Source organism: Enhydra lutris, unplaced genomic scaffold, assembly GCF_002288905.1.
Source record: "Enhydra lutris kenyoni isolate GAN:26980312 unplaced genomic scaffold, ASM228890v2 scaffoldscaffold27, whole genome shotgun sequence".
NCBI classification, from domain to species: Eukaryota; Metazoa; Chordata; class Mammalia; order Carnivora; family Mustelidae; genus Enhydra; species Enhydra lutris.
Genome location: NW_019154111.1, coordinates 4,757,458 through 4,775,988, shown reverse-complemented (window position 1 = coordinate 4,775,988; position 18,531 = coordinate 4,757,458). Strand labels below are relative to the sequence as shown.

The 18,531-nt window shown below is 37.8% G+C and overlaps 1 protein-coding gene across 5 annotated transcripts in view; it reads left to right on the top strand.

Annotated features, from left to right (window-relative positions):
* Positions 1-5,713, top strand: part of LOC111151924 (ubinuclein 2) — a 73,537-nt gene extending 67,824 nt beyond the window's left edge. For 2 of the 5 annotated variants that reach the window (XM_022510133.1, XM_022510130.1), the window contains one exon: positions 1,236-2,697. In XM_022510133.1, the coding sequence (XP_022365841.1) occupies positions 1,236-1,285 (50 nt within the window). In that variant the 3' untranslated portion in view covers positions 1,286-2,697. Of the gene's footprint in view, positions 1-1,235 lie in introns of all 5 variants that reach the window. The other 3 variants (XM_022510132.1, XM_022510134.1, XM_022510131.1) reach the window with 2 other exon arrangements.
* Positions 5,714-18,531: the final 12,818 nt, after the last annotated feature.

Here is an 18,531-nt window from a genome sequence, read left to right as displayed (position 1 = left end):
GTTCCAGTAAAACTAGAAAGCAGTGGTGGGCCACATCTGGGCCTTTGGCCAAACCTTGGTCTAAAGAATCTCACAGTTCACTTAATATGAATATTTTATTTTGCTAATTTACCAATACCTCTTTGAGCATAGTCCTTCCTTGCCATTTTAGGAATTTAATTTTATACATCAGGTCAACATTATTGTCTCTATAAACACAAGCACATAATATCTCATTATAAATGGAAAAGCCAATTCCTTAGATGTCACCAAAATTATTTTAATAGTGTTCTGTTTATACAGCTTTTGAAACAATTATCCTGTCTCATTGATCTAGCTTTTCTTCAATAGAGGCAGTTTTTGTTTTATGTTTTACGGGAGTAATTTAGATATCCCATGAATGACCTAGCAATGTGACTTTCATGGTCTCCTCCAGCGTTAGGACAGATCTTACAGTACAGTAATTTTATTCTTTCTCACCTGTGTGCTTCAACCATTCATGCCTTCCCCTGACCTTTTCTCTCAGGCCTAGAAGAGGGAGGCTTCATTGTCCTTGCTAAAGCAGGACTTTTTTTTTTCTTTTTTAAAACATTCTGTTAGCTCTCAAGCTTACTGCGTCCTACTCTCGCCCAGTTTAAAAAGAGTAACCAACATCTTCCCAACAAAAGTTAAAAAGCCATATGTAAACCTAGAAACCATTGTTCGCAGGAGCAGACTTTCCTTATCACTTACAACTCTGGCCCAGTTAGGACCAAAACAAAAGCTCAGCTGGATTTTTGCAATGTGTTGCATTCATTTATGTAAATAATTGGGAATTCATTATCAAATGCTGTGTCATGGCAAGAAATTTAATTTCACTCACAGGAAAATGGAATTGACCTTGTCTTCTAAAGGAATTGAAAGATGTGGTAGGTTCCTTAAACATGAGGGTTATGTCTTTTATATTCCTTTATAATCCTCACAGCATTTGTCACAATCGGCTCTGAGGTCGATTATAAATACTTGTTGAAAATAGTATTTCAGCTGAAAACCAACTAAACCACAGTCACTTGAGATAAGAGGATCATTTTTGTTGAGTTAATTTATCTCCTTTATGTTACGTTTCTCAATCTAATGCTGTACCATGTAAGATATTAAAGGCTATCTTTTTAGCAATGTCCTTCACATGCAGATTAAAAGTTAATTGTTCTCTTTGTTTTATTTTTATTTTTTTTATAACATGCCAACCCATGCCAATTAAACACCTCTTTTCTCAGATGGAGGCCAAAGTAAAGGGGACACTAAATTACCACGGAAATCTCAGTGACTTCCCAGCAAGCAATGGAGATGAGACATTCAGCTGGCTGATGGAATCTACCTGATGGGAAAGTCCTCATGTGGTCATAGGGCTGCTGTTCTGTCGATGTTTACATTCTCTCGTCCCAAGCACTGTGGTGAGGAGGAAAAAAGGAAAGAGAACGTTACTTGAGTAAAGCCAGGTGCAGGAGGAAGAAATGCGTTCGTGCAAAGTTAGTGACCTTTGGTCTCCTCTAAAGAAAGACAAAGTTATCATATTAACTGACTTGAAAGAGACTCAGTTGTCAAACCCACAGAAGTACAAATTTGATTTTTTTCCCCGGGGGGGGAGGAAGAAGGAATCTGAGGATTTGGGTATACTCCATCCATCCTGGGGGTTGGATCTGAACACTTGTAGACATAATTGCATAATAAAAGGCAATATATCTGGAATTAGGCCAGTTTGTCAGGAGTAACAATCATGTCTATTTGAGTGGACTATGCAGCAAATTGCCACACAAATTTTATGACCCTGTGTCTGATACAGACAGTAGCTGAGTAAATATCGTATCCACACACAATCCTGAACAAACTTGAATCTTCTCCAGTGTGTAGCAACTCCCCGTGTAAATCAGTGGACTAAAGAGGCTTCAGGAAAGTTATTTTAGCACAGTGATATATATTATTAAATCATCAAGATTTTTAAAAGTCAAGAAATTGAGCCTGTTGCTCTTAACAGACGAAACTTAGATGCCCCCTTTTTGTAAAAGGGTCAATTTCGTCTTCCATTCAGAAGCAGGTACTTAACTCTTCTTCAGGTGATTTGTGCATCTGGTATTGACTGGTTAATTCTTATTTCCATTCTTGATGTTAAAATGTGGTTTTGTTCACATTTTTCTCTTCAGAAATGGGGATCTTTGACGTAGGGCTGCGACTTTGGTGCACTTAGCCCTTGCAGGCCTACCGCTCTGAACTGTAGATTTCCCCAGCCTCCCCTCAGTTCACGACTTCTCCTGGACTTTTAGCTAGTGGTACTTCAGGTGATATAGACAGGTGTAATTGTGTACTGCACATGCCTCTTCATTGGTCATTCAAATGGCATATATTATATTTTTGGAATTTTTAAGATAGTATTTTAAAGGGAGGAATTACATTAGATCATGTGTACAAGGGATTATTTTTTATAACAATCACAATGTATTTTTACTCCCTGTATCCAGTGTAGTGAAGTGGATTTGGAGCATTTGGGATCTTAAAGCTTTATTAATATTTACTGAGAATATTGATACGTTAGTAAACCTGCAGACAGTAGTAAGACTGCTTAGTTATTATCGCTTCCTTATGCAAATACATATTCAACAAAGGATGTTAAGGGAGAAATTTATGGTTCTTTTTGGATACATTTGATTTTTTTTCATCATCATCGGTCTTGTCTCTATCAATCTCTCTCTCTCACTCTTTTTTTCTCCCTATTTAGACTTCTGAATGTTTTTAAACCGTACCCAAGATTGGTGTAAGCTTGATCCGTTTATAACAGACTCACCTAAAAAACGGCATCAGATCGGTAGTAGCAAGATTTGCATGTTTTCATTACAAGTCACCCTATACCTTTAAATTTATTTAAATAAGTGTATTAATGTGGCCCTTTTTTCCTTTTTAAGCAAAAGTCCCAAATAGCCTACAGGACTGGATGAGTCACCACAGGTCTGTTCAGATCTGTGGTACCTGTATTTTGACTTCAGAGTCACATTGGCTTGCTTCATAGCAAAAAGTTAATAAGTAACTGAAAACTTTATTTCCAAAATGTTACAGTAAGGCAGAGGACTGTTTCAGAGGAATCATTGCTACAATTACTTGCCTCTAAGAATTTAGTTTACCAGTAGAACAAATAAGAATGTTTTGTCCACCCCAGAGGATGCTTCCAAAGGATGTTGCGATGTTGCCTAGAGGTTTGACTTGAATTGAATATGTTTGATTAAAGATTGTTTGGTTTATTTAATTAGGGAAGCTTACCCAATTCTTGAGTTATTCCAGTGTAGTATACCTGTTGCTCTTATCTAATTTGGGGGAAAAAAAAAAGTCTTTGCTAATACTGTATAGGAGTTTGCCTTTGGGAAGCTGACCTTGGTCTCACTTCCCAAACCACGAGTCCGAGTGCATATTAATCTCTCTTCCTGCTGATAGTTGTGCACGTGTTCATCTGTGTGTATACATAAATTTATTTCTATATAAAAATGCATCACTAGTTTAAGTCAGGGAATAATTTCAGTTTCTGAAATCCATCAGTTCTGAATCATGCCATGTGAAGATCCCTGATGATTCTTTTGTCTCCGTTAGAGAAGAACAGGATTATCAATTCTTCCCCTAAGTATTATTTTGTAACTAACCAATAAAAATATCTGGAGGCCCTTGGCTCCGAGAAGTCCATATACAGGGAGATGAGATTCTATTCTCTTCAGTCTTGATTCCGTGAGGACTGCTGCCAGATCCCGCCCTCAGCCCCATACCACATTTTTGCTAACTTACGTCCATTTCAATCAAGTCTACCCTTTTGTGTTGTTCAGATGAAACAAGCATCCTTTTATTTCTAAATAGATAAGTATGATCAGAGAGCTCCTACCTGTAAATACAGAACTATTTCTTTTCTAGATCATAACATTGAAAATGGTGTCCATACTTTACGGGCACCTGTCTTTACAGTTTTTCTTACTAAATACAGACATATAAATTGGTTATTTTTTAGCCCAGAGACTTGTGACTCACACTGTATTTTTGCACTTAAAAGTCAAATTATGTTATTTTTTAAAATGGTGAGTAATCAGAAAGGATATAGAGCAATGTGTATTTCCGAAGAGCATTAGCAACATCCCAATGCAAAAATAATCAGCACACTTAATTATGTCCCACTCGGCGGGACTCTTGATTCAGGAAAATTAAGCTGTTCGTTTTCAACTGTCTTGTATTTAAATTGCCTTCACTGATGTATAAGCTGTTACTGTACATACAAGTTAATCCTCAGTATTCACAAGCAATAACGGTCAGCAGAGTTGTCTTCAGAGACAGCCGTGCTGAGCCTCGGTTGGAGACTGTTTGGGAGCAAAGTGTCAAGCTCATTCAGAGCCTCCAGAATCAATGCAAGCAATAATTCCACTATAACTCAATGATAATTCTTTCTCATATGCTTCTGAGATCAGAGGGTAAAAGAAATCAGGGGTTTGAGATCAGCCTGAAGAAAAACGTTTGGGAAAAAGAAGTGAAGTTAATCTGAAGTCGCAGAATCCTGATATTCTGAGGAAATCAGAGGCTCGTGTTCATACATTCTTTTATGCCTGCCACCCCTTTGATGGATGTTGTTAGCCCAAATTACGTTTTTTTTAATATCACAGAAGTTGAGTAGGGTTTCTTGCATCACCAAGATAGGAGGAAGAACCGGGCACATACTTGTTTGGATACTGTGGGTTTGACACCTGTTGAAAACAACTTACTGGAAAAGATTTTTAACCCAGGATTTTTTTTTTTTCCCTTCCCAAAGCAGATCTAAATTGTTTACTACCCAGGGTTGGAAAGGGCAGGCCCCTCTAGTCTTTCTTCTCCGGTTGCCCTTACCACACCCCTTCCTGCCTCTACTTGGTTCAAGACAGTTTCTGAGATGGAAACTTTACTGTTATTCAAACTGCCATTGATTGTGAGAACTCTCTGTCCCTTGGGACAGTCTCCTAGAACTCCAGTTGTCTATCATATTTGCTGCTACACTTGTATAATGAACTTTGCCTGTATTGGTCGATTATAATCTGATTTACAGTTCTTTATCTCTAGGAGGTTTTGTCATATAACTTGACCCATACATAGAGTTAGGATACTTTATTTTAGGAGTGTACCATAAAAGCACACTGGTCCCGAATTCTTTTTATTATCATGTAGGTTTTGAATTTGTGTTGGCTTCTTTTTTTGTTTGTTGCTGTTTTGTTTCTCTTTGTTTTAAATTAGAAATAGCAGAGTGAGAAAAATCTATAATCAGGCCAAACTTGAGAACTTTCCCTTGTGCTTCAGCACTGTAGTTTCTGCTGACCATATGTTCTCAAAAGGGGCACTTGTACTTTCTATTGTGCATGTATGATTGTTTTGTTTTGTTTTTTTGCTTTTGTAATAATGAAACAGAAATGCAGTAGTGGGTAAATGACCGATTACAAACATGGTATGCAATTTTATTTTATAAAATTGAAGGGGAAAAGTTTAACTCTGTAAATCATTTCTTAGCTCTGGTAAAATGCTTATATTACTCCTCCAAAACATGCTCAATTCAGGCCTTTGTCTTTGTTAAGTGCCTTTTTTTCTTTCTTTTTCCCCCTCTTAAAAGTGTTCTCAGATATCCTAAGTACAGGCTTATAAGTCAGGGGATTCAGGAGGAAGAATCTCAAACTTGCCAACGTCATGTCATGCTGTAATATTCTTCCTTTTCTTTATATGTATAAGGATATATGTGTAAGATACATAATACATATATATGTGCATATATATGTATACATATGTAATATATATATATATATATATAACTAGTAGCTGCTGTACCATTGCATCCTTTCCAAACACAGCCCTTTCGATGTTTGCAAAACTTCTGGCTTGTTTATTCCATTGCTTTTAGTCAATTAAAATGGGTAGATTGGGAAATTGTCTTTACACAAGATGCTATCTTCCCCCTTTGAATATCTGTTTGTAGACATTAACAAAAATACATAAATAGAATAAGTCATTTATTTCAATTTAAGTAAATTTAGTGGACTCATTGACTATTCCTGGATGTAACCCACTGCTCTCTGCCCTTCAGACTTGGCATGAGTAATCCTGGAGAAAGCATTGGAATAACAAGAGTCTTTAGAGGGACAGGTTGATATAGGTGCACTGTGGCAGGCAAGCGTAAAGACGCGGGGGAGCCAGAGTTAGGAGCTCGGTGTTCTATCTGAGTACGTTTTGAAGGAAGTTACCAGCTTTGTCCACATGCAACGTACATCGTATTTTCTTCTGGAAAATGATTTTCGAAGAATTCATACAGCTGCATATCTGTGAAAAGGTTAATAAACTTAGACTTCAGATACTCACGTAAACACTCACCTAACTACAGCATTCTTGAGAGATCTTCGGTTTTCTTTTCATTTGCCAGATAATTACTTTTGGCTTCATCTGATTTTACGGCTGTTTAGAGTTCTCCCTGGAGTGCAATAGCATAATCTTCAGTATCTGAGATTCATCTGTTCCTTGTTGAAAACAGATATGACACACAAAGGGAGACTAAGCTGAACCAATCCTCAGAGACCAGTACAAATATATCTAATAAGTGCCCCCTTTTAAAGACATTTTAATTGGGAAGAGGAGACTGGTGATTAACGGAAAGCAGCGGCTCCTGGTAGAGTCAGCGGATAGCGGAAGCACTATCAGGCAGCCTCAGCTCAGACGCGCTACTCTGGAATCACTGTATTTAACAGGGGGAAGATCATTTAACCTTCGTGCCTCAGATTACCCATTAGAAAATTGGGTATAATAATATTCACCTACCTCCCAGGGATATCAGAGACTTTACTATTTCAAAAATACTTTGAGTTTTTCTAAAATGTCCTATGTAATTAAAAAAGTATTACCATCTTTCCACAGAGGCTAAAAAATGTTTCCCTGTGATGGATATAAAAGTACCATATGATTTTTAAGTTTAAAAAAAATCACTGGAATTCTACTTTAGATGCATATTATTTAAACATATTTGTGGTGGGATTAAAATGGTTAGTTTCAGGTTAACAAGGGTTCGGGGGAGTAACACTAAGTTTCTTAACTATAAGTAGGGTTTGTTTTTTTTTTAGCCTTTTATGATGTTAATACACGTGTGATTTTTGCCAAGGTTGTGGAGCTACAGCTAGGTAAAGTTTGGATGATTGGTTTATTGGAGTTGATAAATGATCCTGCAAGTTTTAGCTGCCTCACTTTTCCATCTTCTCAATTTAATTTCCTTATGTCACTTGTCTGGTGATGGACAGCCAAGCTTTTAACCTTCGAGGAATGAATGGGCGGCTCCTCGTCCTTGTACATCAGAGACTGTGTACTAATCCTGTCACTACAGGTCTATCCAACTTTGTGCCGTCGGGGCAAGCACTACACACAGCTGGGTAGACACTAGCCGGTCTACCTTTGTGTAACTCCGGCTTCTTCCACCCATTAAAGAGTCAGAGCCATCCACTGCTCAGGTTGTAGGAAAATGGGAGAGAGGAGGCAGGATTCACTTCTTAGCTGGGACGTGAGGTGGGAAGGGGAAGGGACAGAAGGAAGCATGTTTTGCCCATCTCTGAAAAAGAAATGAAGATCATTTTATCCCCCTCCCATCCTGGCATGTTAGGTAGTGATACTTAGAATTTTCCTTTATCGTTTCAGACAACAGCAACAGGAAAAAATGGATGCTGTGTTTGTAGTTAGTGCTAAATGCTAAGCAAAAATTATTAGAGAGTGTGTGTAGATTTAAGTTACAGCACATATTCAGGGTCAGGAAAGAGAATGTAGAGGATGAGGAACAAATTACCCAGCTCAAGTGAGTCAAGAGAAAGCCCCAGGCCCAAGCAGACAAAGCATCTGTGTTAATTCCCACAATGGGCCAAGGCCCATTTAATCTAGTGATAGGATGTTTTTGTCTTAAAAATCACCTTTTGGCTTTTTATTGCTTTTTTCAAGATAACGCCTTAGTTAGTAACCTCTAAATATCAACTATGCAGATAAACATACTCTTTATTTTCCACATTTTCCCTCTTTTTTCCATTCTTCAAATACAACTGTTAAATGACTTCTACCCAAAGAAATAAGGCATAAGGGTTTTGTTGAATGTGTGTTTGTTCCTCTAGAGAAAATTAACAGAAGCATAAAACAGATATTTTGTGTGTTCATCTATCCTGAAATGTGAACTTGATATTGAAAAACTTAAGTACAGATCCTTTTACTGGTGCAAAACTGTAGCGAGAATCATGGAATGTCTTTGGGTTGTTAAGATGAAATCATCCCAGTGTTCAGTTCTGAGAAAGTTCTAGATTCTGTGGCACAGTGTTCAGGTTTGTAGAGCTGAACAGTTGGTCAGACTCTAATTAAAAATGGCTTTGAATATTTAATGTTGAATTCCTTTCCTCCTTCTTCTTACCTCTAGTTTGAGCTCTTAAGTTAACCATTTCATCACCCAGTTGCTAAGAGTCCCGAGAGGAAAGACTAGACTTTCACTTCTTTTCTCACTCACTCTGGCGGTCTTTCCTGGGTCTCCACTGCATTCAGAAGTGAAGACTGCAGGCATAGTCCAGGACACTGTTCCTGTCCTCACACAGACTCAGACAGGGACTTGGTGGAGGCTTATCATCAGACTGCCTTTGAACAACTTTGAAATGAAAAATTAACATTTTTCTCAGATACTCCCAAAGTATCAAATTGGCTTGAAAGTAGCTATTTGTGATCTTTATTTAATTTCTTCATACTGTTATTCTTTAACTTCTCAGTCTTTCTTACATATTGCCATTTATGGTGAACCATTAGCAGTTTCCCAAACTGTATCCCAAACAGGTCAAGGATACTTTCAGAAACCTCAGTAGTCTAATTAAAGGGGTCTCTGTGTCCAGGATTTGGCATCAAGTTCACTGGTGACTGGAATTGTTTTTTTTTTTTTTTTTTTTTTTTTTTTTTTCTTCTCCCTTGTATTAAAAACTAGCTTTCTCTACTACTATACCTTGTGGTTGCTACAATTCATGGCTTCTTCTTGATATTTTTCAAGGTTATTCAAATGAGATGCAGACCTTTGCTAAGGGCTCTTATTTCTCATAATACTCTGCCTTGCTTATTTTCATATCCTTCCCCTGGAATAAACCTGCTTTGCAAAGGTCTGCGTCACACGGGCCATATAAATTCCTAGAACCAGTTTTATGTTCCTCAAAAAACTCTGTACATTATTTGCTCCCATTTTGCTAATGATAATATAATTCTATTTTATCTTAAATCTAGTTTTAAAATATTTTATAATAGAGCACTAATGGAAACCTAATTGAAATACAAAAAAGATAACTATTACTCAAGATAACTTGGAAATACTTCTGTTTTTGAAGTTAACAACTCCATCTACCCTCTAAGCACATTTAAGAGTCAGCCGTAACCAAGACCAGCCAGTCGGCATGTTTTTCTGTGACAACCTGCCTTTAATTTGTCAGACCTTACCTATCTTGTATTTTCTGTCCTTGTGGCCATAACCTTTCCTCATTTTTTTTGCTATTCTGTGCTGTTCGCAAGGTTAGTGTGCCCTGGACTGGCACATAAGAGTTTTTCTTTCCCATACTTGCCAAACTACCAAGGATTACCCTGATTTTGGCTAGGGGCACTAAAAGACAAAGAAGTTATTCTCAGCTGATAAAATCTATTGCTGTTTTATATAGTTAGTTAGAAAGTTGGCCATCTTTGGCCGACTTTTAAAATCCTGGCTATGCCTACATAATTAATTACATATACCATCTGAGACCTTCCAATAAGCAAGGGGCCTTTTCCACCAGCAGAGGCAGGTTTCCAACCTATAAATAATTTCCTCTGATGTACATCCAGCCACAGAAAAGATTCAAACTTTGTATTGTCCTTTTGTTGGCTGTCATTAAAAAATTATAGAAAGTATCAAAAATCTCAAATTGTCCTTAAGAAAGGTATGTTATCTGGGGCTTGCTCTTGTGTTTTGCTCACAAAACATTGTCAAGCTTAAAAGAAAAGGAAAAGAAATCTCTGGCTGGTGAGAATTTTGTGCCCCAAATAATATGCTAATCAGAGTCTACCGAGGTAACTAAGTGATGGGTGTTCTCTCTCTTTTATTACAAGCAAGAAAGTTTATTTGCAGTTGTAAAATTATGGTGGGACTGCAGATCTGTTTGCTATAACCAATTGGGAATAAGGATTCTGATTTTTAGTCTGGGTAAGCACATATTTCCAACATTTGTGGTATGAATTTTGATAAGGGAAAGACTTTTGTGTAGTAACAGAAGGAAAAACAGGACTTAACCGATACAGTGAACGTTCACTCTCTAGAGGAACTTCCCTCCAGGTACACATCTTCCTCTTTAGCCACCTCCACACTTGACAGAGATGCCAGCATGTTCCACAACCGATCTCGAAGGAAGGAGCCTAGAGAATTGCAGCTCCTCTGGGTGAAGGGCGCTCATTGCTGTCTTGCATTTGTTTATAGGGAGGTGCGTTTTTGCCAACTTGAAGGGATATACTGTATTTTAAATAAGTGTGTGACTTAATATTTTGGGATTTTTTTTTCCTCCTTTAAAACTGGACCTGAACACAGCTTTGAGTTAATATTTGTAATAATCTCAGGACCTGAAAGATTGTAGCATTTAGTGTGTCTTAAAAATTATGTACTGTACCAGCCATGGATTTTTGTAAATATACCTGTCTCCCTTTTTTGTATTATTTTAGTAAAAAAAAAAATAATAATAAATTTAAATAAAAGGGGGTGGTGAGGACATGTGAATGGGTGTGGGTGTGTGTGTGTGTGTGTGTTTGTATAAGGCTCTTTTGAGACGAACTGGTGCTTGTTTAATTTCCGGCTCTACTTAGAGCAGGAATATGGACAAACTGCTGCTACTGACCCCTGCACTGAGCCTAGGTATTTCCATTTTGTCTTTTCCCACGGTGGATTGAATACGGGCTGCCAGGACATGACTGAGAAGTTAAATTCTTCCCACTGCCATCTTGCCTTTGCATTCTCTGTTCTGCACACCCTTTGAACTTGAATGGTAAAGCTTTCCAAACTCTGGGTGGTTTGGTGGTCTCGAGTTTTTAGAGAGCTCTTGTCACTGTTTTCTAAGCAGAAAGAAGGACAGGTAAATTTTTTTAACCAAAAAAATAACCACACATTTCATAAAACCCTGATGAATTTTGGATATGTGAGAGGGCTTAAACATTCCTAAATATGGATCTGTGAATTTAGTAAATTAGCCCTATGGATATACCCCTTCAGTGCAGGGAATTTTTTTTCTTTTTTTTTTTTTTCTTTTCTTTTTGTTTTTTTGCAACAGCCTTGCTCATATTCCAGGTATAGCTAGTAAACCCCTGTTTTAAAGCAGGAGCCTTATTTGATTCAGTGTAGATGTTTCCTGTCTATCCTTCTGTGACAGGACCTTTTACATGAGTGTTTTTTTCTTTTTGTATGTGTTATGTGTTGTATTAAATAAAGAGGAATGTACATATTATTCTCGTGTCCGTTGTATTATTTGGCTAACTTGGGTTTTAATACCTCATTCTATCAGTAGTGTTTGAGGATCTGTTGTCTGTATTGTACTGTGCCGGGCGCTATCAGAAACAGAAGTAAAGGGCAGGGTCCCCACGTCAGTGTATTAACAAACACTTTGCTATCTCATGACGAGTTAAAAGATTACAGTTCAAAATTTGTCACAAAGGTGTGGTCCATTGCTGCCTGACATATGAGTTCAGAGCAGGGGAGAAACAGGACTGGAGAGAGCTGGGAAGACTTTGTCAGTTGGATGGCACTTGAGCCGGGTCTCGGGATACTGGGATTTGGCTATGAAGAAGGAAAAAGGAATGTCCTGAGCAGAGTCAGGAAGAAGCAGGAAAGAGACTGGTCTGGTATGAGGTGTGCACTGGGATTAGTAGAAGCCAGGCTGAAAGTCCTAGAACACAGGCCCTCTAGGGTCTTCCTTCAGGGTATAGGGCGTGTGTGTACGTGCATGTGCATGTGCGTGCATGTGTGTGTGTGCGTGTGTGTATGCTACCAGGCTCAAGGTTTGAAATGTAGATGTGAGAATTCTCTCCAGAAGTGATCTTCCATGGGGTTGGTTGGCTGGCTGGCTCAGTCGGTACAGCATGTGACTCTTAATTTTGGAGGAGTGGGTTCAAGTCCCACAATGGGTATAGAGATTACTTTAGAATTTTTAAAAAAATAAAGACCAAAAAAAGGAAGTGATCATTTAAATCCTTACTTGTAGAAGACTTCTAGAAAAAGTACAAGTAAGATAAAGGGTGGAAAAAGAAGTCAACCTTAGAACTCTGGGGAAGGGGTGGGGAAAGGATGAAGAGATAGAAAGGAACTTGTTGGAGAAATTGAAGTTTGTCATTTGTGTATATATATATGCGTAGAAAATCCGAAAAAGGACATATACTCCAAAATATATAAAGAGTGGTTGTATAAGTGCTTTTTTCTTTTTCCTTTTACTTACATGTATTTTTGGTGCTTTATCCTTAACATGAACTTTTAAAAGGGTTGGTCCTTGTGCATGGAGGAGAATAGGCTGCAGTTGTTTTTACTAAAAAATATGTTAAGGACAGACTTGCCAAAGCCAGTTCTTGGGAAGTAATAACCCTAAAGATAATTATTGTTATTTGACTACACTCAACTATGTTATCACTGTCTTGTAAATGTGTATTAACACATTAAAGGTGTTATTATAAGCAAGATTTTTTTTTTTTTTTTTAATGTAGGCTCCATGCCCAGTATGGAGCCCGATACAGGGCTTGAACTCATGACCCTGAGATCAAGACCTGAGCTGAGGTCAAACAACCAAGCCACCCAGGTGCCCCTGTAAGCAAGATATTTTTAAATCTGTAATTTCCCCAAGCTTATTTGACCATGGAATTTTTTTTCATGTAACTCCAATTAACAAATTATGTAAGGTCTGTAAAGCACCTAGCACAGTGACCCAGGAATCCGCACCAGGAAGCCTTAGCTCTTACCATTCAAACTAGTTCTACCTTATTATGTATTATATTCTGTGGTTTGAAAAGTTTCTAAGAAGATAACCTAGCTCCAGGAGTTAAGGATTTCAGAATAACCTTTAGAGAGCCAGCAAGTCATCAGGTAGAAAAATGCAACCAATCTTCTAGAGTTGAATGAAGGTCAAGTGTCTGGAAGGTGGGGTTTTTCAAGGGAGCATAGAAAGATATACGGAGCAGGAACCATGTTTGACACTGTCCACGTGGGCAGGAAATGGTGTCAGACCCGAGCTTTAGGACGGGAGAGTGGTTGTCTAGGACATGCACACACAACAGCCACTACAGATGGAGCTCTAAGGCCAAATTAACGGGCAGTGGAGTTACTTTCCTTTTATAAGTTGATTCTAAGGGAGAAATGGATTGTACAAAGATTCTGTGCAATGATGTAAAAGTTTGAAACAGTCTAAGGCCATGTTAGGATTGGTTAAGTAAATTAAAATATATTAAATAAAATATTTTAAAAATAAGAAATGGCAAAGATGTCCAGGCATTAAGAAAGAGCCGTTATATGTGTAAATGCACATAGGCAAGGAAAAATAAATAGAAAAACTTAACACTCCCAAAATTTAAAGAGTGGTGGTATGAGTGCTTTTTCTCCATCCTTTTACCTAAAAGTATTTTCAACAAACATGGATGACATGAGAAAGGTTTTTTTTTCTGTTTGTTTGTTTTAAAGAAACAAACAGGTAGCCTTGGTTGAAGAAAGGGAGAGAGATGGGAAAGAGGCTCTTCCTTGTGTCATCACTGGGAGAAGGGAAAAGAAAAGACTGTATTTCTTCTACTCAGATCCGATTAGATCCCAAAATTGGATCTGTTTTAGAGAGAAGACAAAATGAACTGCTTGATTTAAGATAAAGAGTTTTGGGGGCACCTGGCTGGCTCGGTAGAGCACGCAATTCTGGGTCATTGATCTCGGGGTCATGAGTTCATTGGACATGGAGCCTACTTAATTTAAAAAATAAAATAAAGATTTTGGGGGGGTGGGAAAAGATTATCCTTGCACTTGGGATAGGAAAAAGAAAAGTAACAAGTACATGGGCATATAGTGAGTACAAAGTATATCTTTCCTAGCCATGGTTCTATATCCTTTTCTCAGAGGAGCCAGTGCTACCAATTTTTGTAGTTATAAGTATAAATACGTACCTGACTCTTAAGCATAAATTTAGCAAATGTACTTTTTTTTTTTTTTCCGTTATCTTGGAGGTTACTCCACATCAGTACATGGGGGTCTGGGTCATCCTTTTTGACAGCTCACAGTATTCCAACTTGTGGTGTCATCACTATTTATTGTATCTGTTTTTAACTGATGAGCATTTAGATTACCGTCACAAGGCTGACTGTGATATCTGTGGAGGCATATAGAAGTTCATCCTGGTATAGGTAATAAAGACCTGACGTACTAGAGGTGAAAGTCAGTGTCTGGGATCTTTGACGTTGCTTCTTATCCAAGTAAAGCTTTGAGAAGTACTTGATAAACCATTGTTTTTAAGGGTTTTGAAAACTGGAAATCGAAGCAGAAAAGCTGGTTCTGGGTGCACCGAGGGTTGAATTACATGGCAAGTGAGATCATGTGATTTTTTGAAGGACGGGCCCCTCTGATGCCGGTATGCCCCGGTATGTCATGAGGATCCTTACCTCGAAAATGATGCTCTCCCCCTTTGGTGTGTGCCTTGACGTGGCTTGTTTTTTCTGTCTGTATAATTACCTCTTCTGTGTCCCTGTGTCTGTCCCTCTACCATTTCCCCACTCTTTTTTCTAATAGGTGGCATAGCATGAAGGAGAACACGCTGACATTAGACAGATGGGTTCCCAAGTCCCTACTATAAAGTTGTGGCCCTAATTTAGACAAGATGCTTAGCTCCTTTTAGCCTGTTTCCTTATATGTACAGTGATGATAGCCAATGGTGGGGGCGTGGCTGAGTTAGAGACTAGATATGGAAAGCACCTAGCATAGTGCCTAGCACATACGAGCTAATTAACGGTGGCTACGTTATTCTCGCTCTCTCCTGCCTTTTTTCTTAAATTCATTTCTTTAAACTCATGCTTCCTCTTGTTCTCCTAACTTCCAAAACTACAGAGGTGAAGCCGTAGTGTTTAAAAAAAAAATTTTTTTCCTTTTTTTAATACTTAAAGTACAGAAGTGGATAAACATCAGAATTCTTTGATCACAGGTGTCAAGGAGAAACTTCTCTAAAAACTAAAGTCTGTTAAAACAGTAAAGGGCATCTTTTGGTTCATGTAACTAAGTAGTCTAGAGGTGAGCGTGGTGTAGGTGAAAGCTTTACCCAGTGGTTCGTGTCATCAACACTGTCTCCGCGTGGACAATCAAAGGGTCAGATTCCACACAGAGCCGTCTGACTTCAGGCTCTCCCTTTGCAGCCAGATGGCCACTCCCACTCTAAACGACATGTATGTGCTATATGTAGTTTATTTTTGCTTTATTGTACCTCAAATGCAAAGCAATGCATTAATCAGGGGCCTCAAGTCGTAGCACATGGTCACCATTCAGTACAAAAACTCATTCCCTCTCTTTATTATATAAGATTCAGTTTCTCCTTCCTTCCTTAGTCCCCAGTCCCCTGTATTTCATAGGTGCCCACTTGATACATGCCCCTTGCCATCCATATATACTTCTAAAATAGTGTTATTTTGTGTGTGTACACCTTTAATTCATACAAATGGTCTGGGGCTATAAATCTTGCTGTTTCCTCCTTTTCTCACTTTTCTTAGATTTGTCTGTGTTGCTATGTGGGCATCCTGTGTGTTGCTTATCTCTGCATGGTTTTCCATACTATATATCCACCACAGTTTACAGAAATGTTTCTCCGGTGGTAGATACCTAGATTGCCACCAATTTCTTATTGGCTACGGATAGTCTTCTGCGAGGTGCCTGTTCATCTCTGCTTATCATTCAATTGCATTTTATCTTTTTGTTGCAGATATTAATCTCTTACCAGGTTGAGATGTGTTTGATATTTTCACCTATAACCTCTCTTTTAACTTTGTCCATGACATCCTATGTTGAACAGAAAATCTTTATTTTTAATGGTCAAATTGATTCATTTTTCTACAGATATGTGTCGAGGGGTTTGTTAGGAGATACTTCCCTACCCTTGGGTCACAAAGTTCTCCTCTTACACTTTCTTCTATTAACTTTATAGTTTTAAGTTTGATCTATAGAGGTATTGTTCATGCATTGATTTCTGGGTACTCTACAATTGCTTTTATGAATGGCACGCTATTCTCCATTATACACTCTAATAGTGTTCACTAGTATCAGGGAATGCTACTGATTTCTGAAAGTTGAGTTTGTGTTCAACAACTTTGCTAAACTCTCTAATTCAAATAACTCATGATTATTTTATTAGCTTTTCAATGGAGATGATCATATAATCTACAAAAAATGACAGGGGGTGCTTGTCTGGCTCAGTAGAGCATACAATTCTTGATTTCTGGGTTGTGAGTTCAAGCCCCATATTGGGTGTAGAGATTGCTTAAATAGATAGATAGATAGATAGATACATAGATACATAGATAGATACATAGATAAGCTAGGGGGAGGGGACAGTATAATTTCCTCTCCCACTTCTTTCGCTTCTGTCTTATCTTAGATCATTACACTGGCCCTTTAATACAGTGTTAAAGAGTAGTGGTAAAAGCGACATCTAAAAAAAAAAGTGACATCTTTGTTCCTTATCTCTATTTTCTCCATTAAGTGTGGTGTTTATTCTAGATTTTTTGTATATAGTTTTTATGAAGTTAAAGTTCTATTCTGGGATGCCTGGGTGGCTTAGCTGGTTAAATGTCTGCCTTCAGCCCAGGTCACGATCCCAGGGTCCTGGGATCAAGTCCCAAATGGGGCTCCTTGCTTGGCGGGGAGTCTGCTTCTCCCTCTGTCTGCCACCTCCCCCTGCTTGTGCTCTCTCTCTCTCTCTCTCCCTCTCTGATAAATAAATAAATGAATAAATAAATAAATAAATAAATAAAATCTTTTAAAAAAAATCCTAAAAATCCCTAAAAAACTTCCTAAAGAGTCCTTAAAAAATTCCTATTCCTAATTTTCTGGGAATGTTGGTCATAGGTATGAGTTGGATTATATCAGGTGCTTTCCCTATAAGACCAATAACATGATCTACACCTCCAGAAAATTTCTTAGAAATGTATTCATAATTTTTTTATTCTCATAATCTTTAATGTATCCTTGTTTTCCTCTTTCATTCTTGGTTTTGTTTATAAGCATCACTCCCTTTTTCTTCTTCAGTCTTGCCAGTCTTATTCAGTCTTCTTCAGTCTTACTAATTTTTCAGGAAACCATGAATTTTATTGGGTACATCCATGTTCATTATGGTTTTATCTTTTTGATCTACTGTTTTTTCCACCAATATATAATGTCTCTCATTTTTCTTTATGATGTGTTTGCCCTATTGTTGTTTGATATCCCAGGTATCTATATTCTGAATAATATTCCATGGTATGAATATATCACATTTCTATTTATCCATTTGTCAGTTGATAGACACCTAGGCCATTTGCACATTTTAGATAGGATGAATAATGCTGCTATAAACATTTTTGTACCGTAGTTCCCCCTTATCCAAGTGGTATATGTTCCAAGACCCCCAGTGGATGCCTGAAACCACTTTTAGTACTGAGCCCTACATATACTATGTTCCTATACATACATACTGAAGATAAAGGTTAATTTATAAATTATGCACAATAAGAGATTATCAATAATAATGAATAAAATAAAACAATTATAACAATATACTGTGATAGAAGTAATGTGAATGTGGTCTCTTCCTCTCAAAATATCTTCTTGTATTGTACTCACCCTTGCCTACAAAATGCCTCATGATGAGATGAAGGGAGGTGAAAGACATAGGCATTATGATGTAGCATTAGGCTACCACCCACCTTCTGACACTGTCAGAAGGGAGATCATCTGCTTCCAGACCGTGGCTGACCATGGGTAACTGAAATTGTGGGCCAAGGGGACTACTGTACAAGTTTTTGTGTGGATGTATGTTTTCACTTCTCTTAGGTATGTACTAATAATATCTGATTAGGTATGGAACTGCTGGGCCATATGGAAACTCTCTGTTTAACTTTTTGAGGAACCACAAAACTGTTTCCCACAGTAGCTGAAACATTTTGCATGTCTACTAGCAATATAGAAGAGCTTAAATTTCTCTGTGTTCCTGTCAACACTTGTTATTTTCCATTTTTTTGATGAGAGCTATTGCAGTAGGTATAAAGTGATACTCATCCTTTTGATATGCATTTCCCTAATGACTCGTGGTGTTGAGTATATTTTCATGTGCTTATTAAGTACTTAGTATATTGGTATAATTATAGTAGATAGCTAAGTATATTAAGTATAAAAGTACTTCTTCAAGGAGAGTTTCCAAACTTTGTGACTTTGTGCTGTAACCTTTCTAAGGCCTTGCATGTTTGAACTTACCATTTTTACCTCCTTACATTTATAGACTAGTTTAG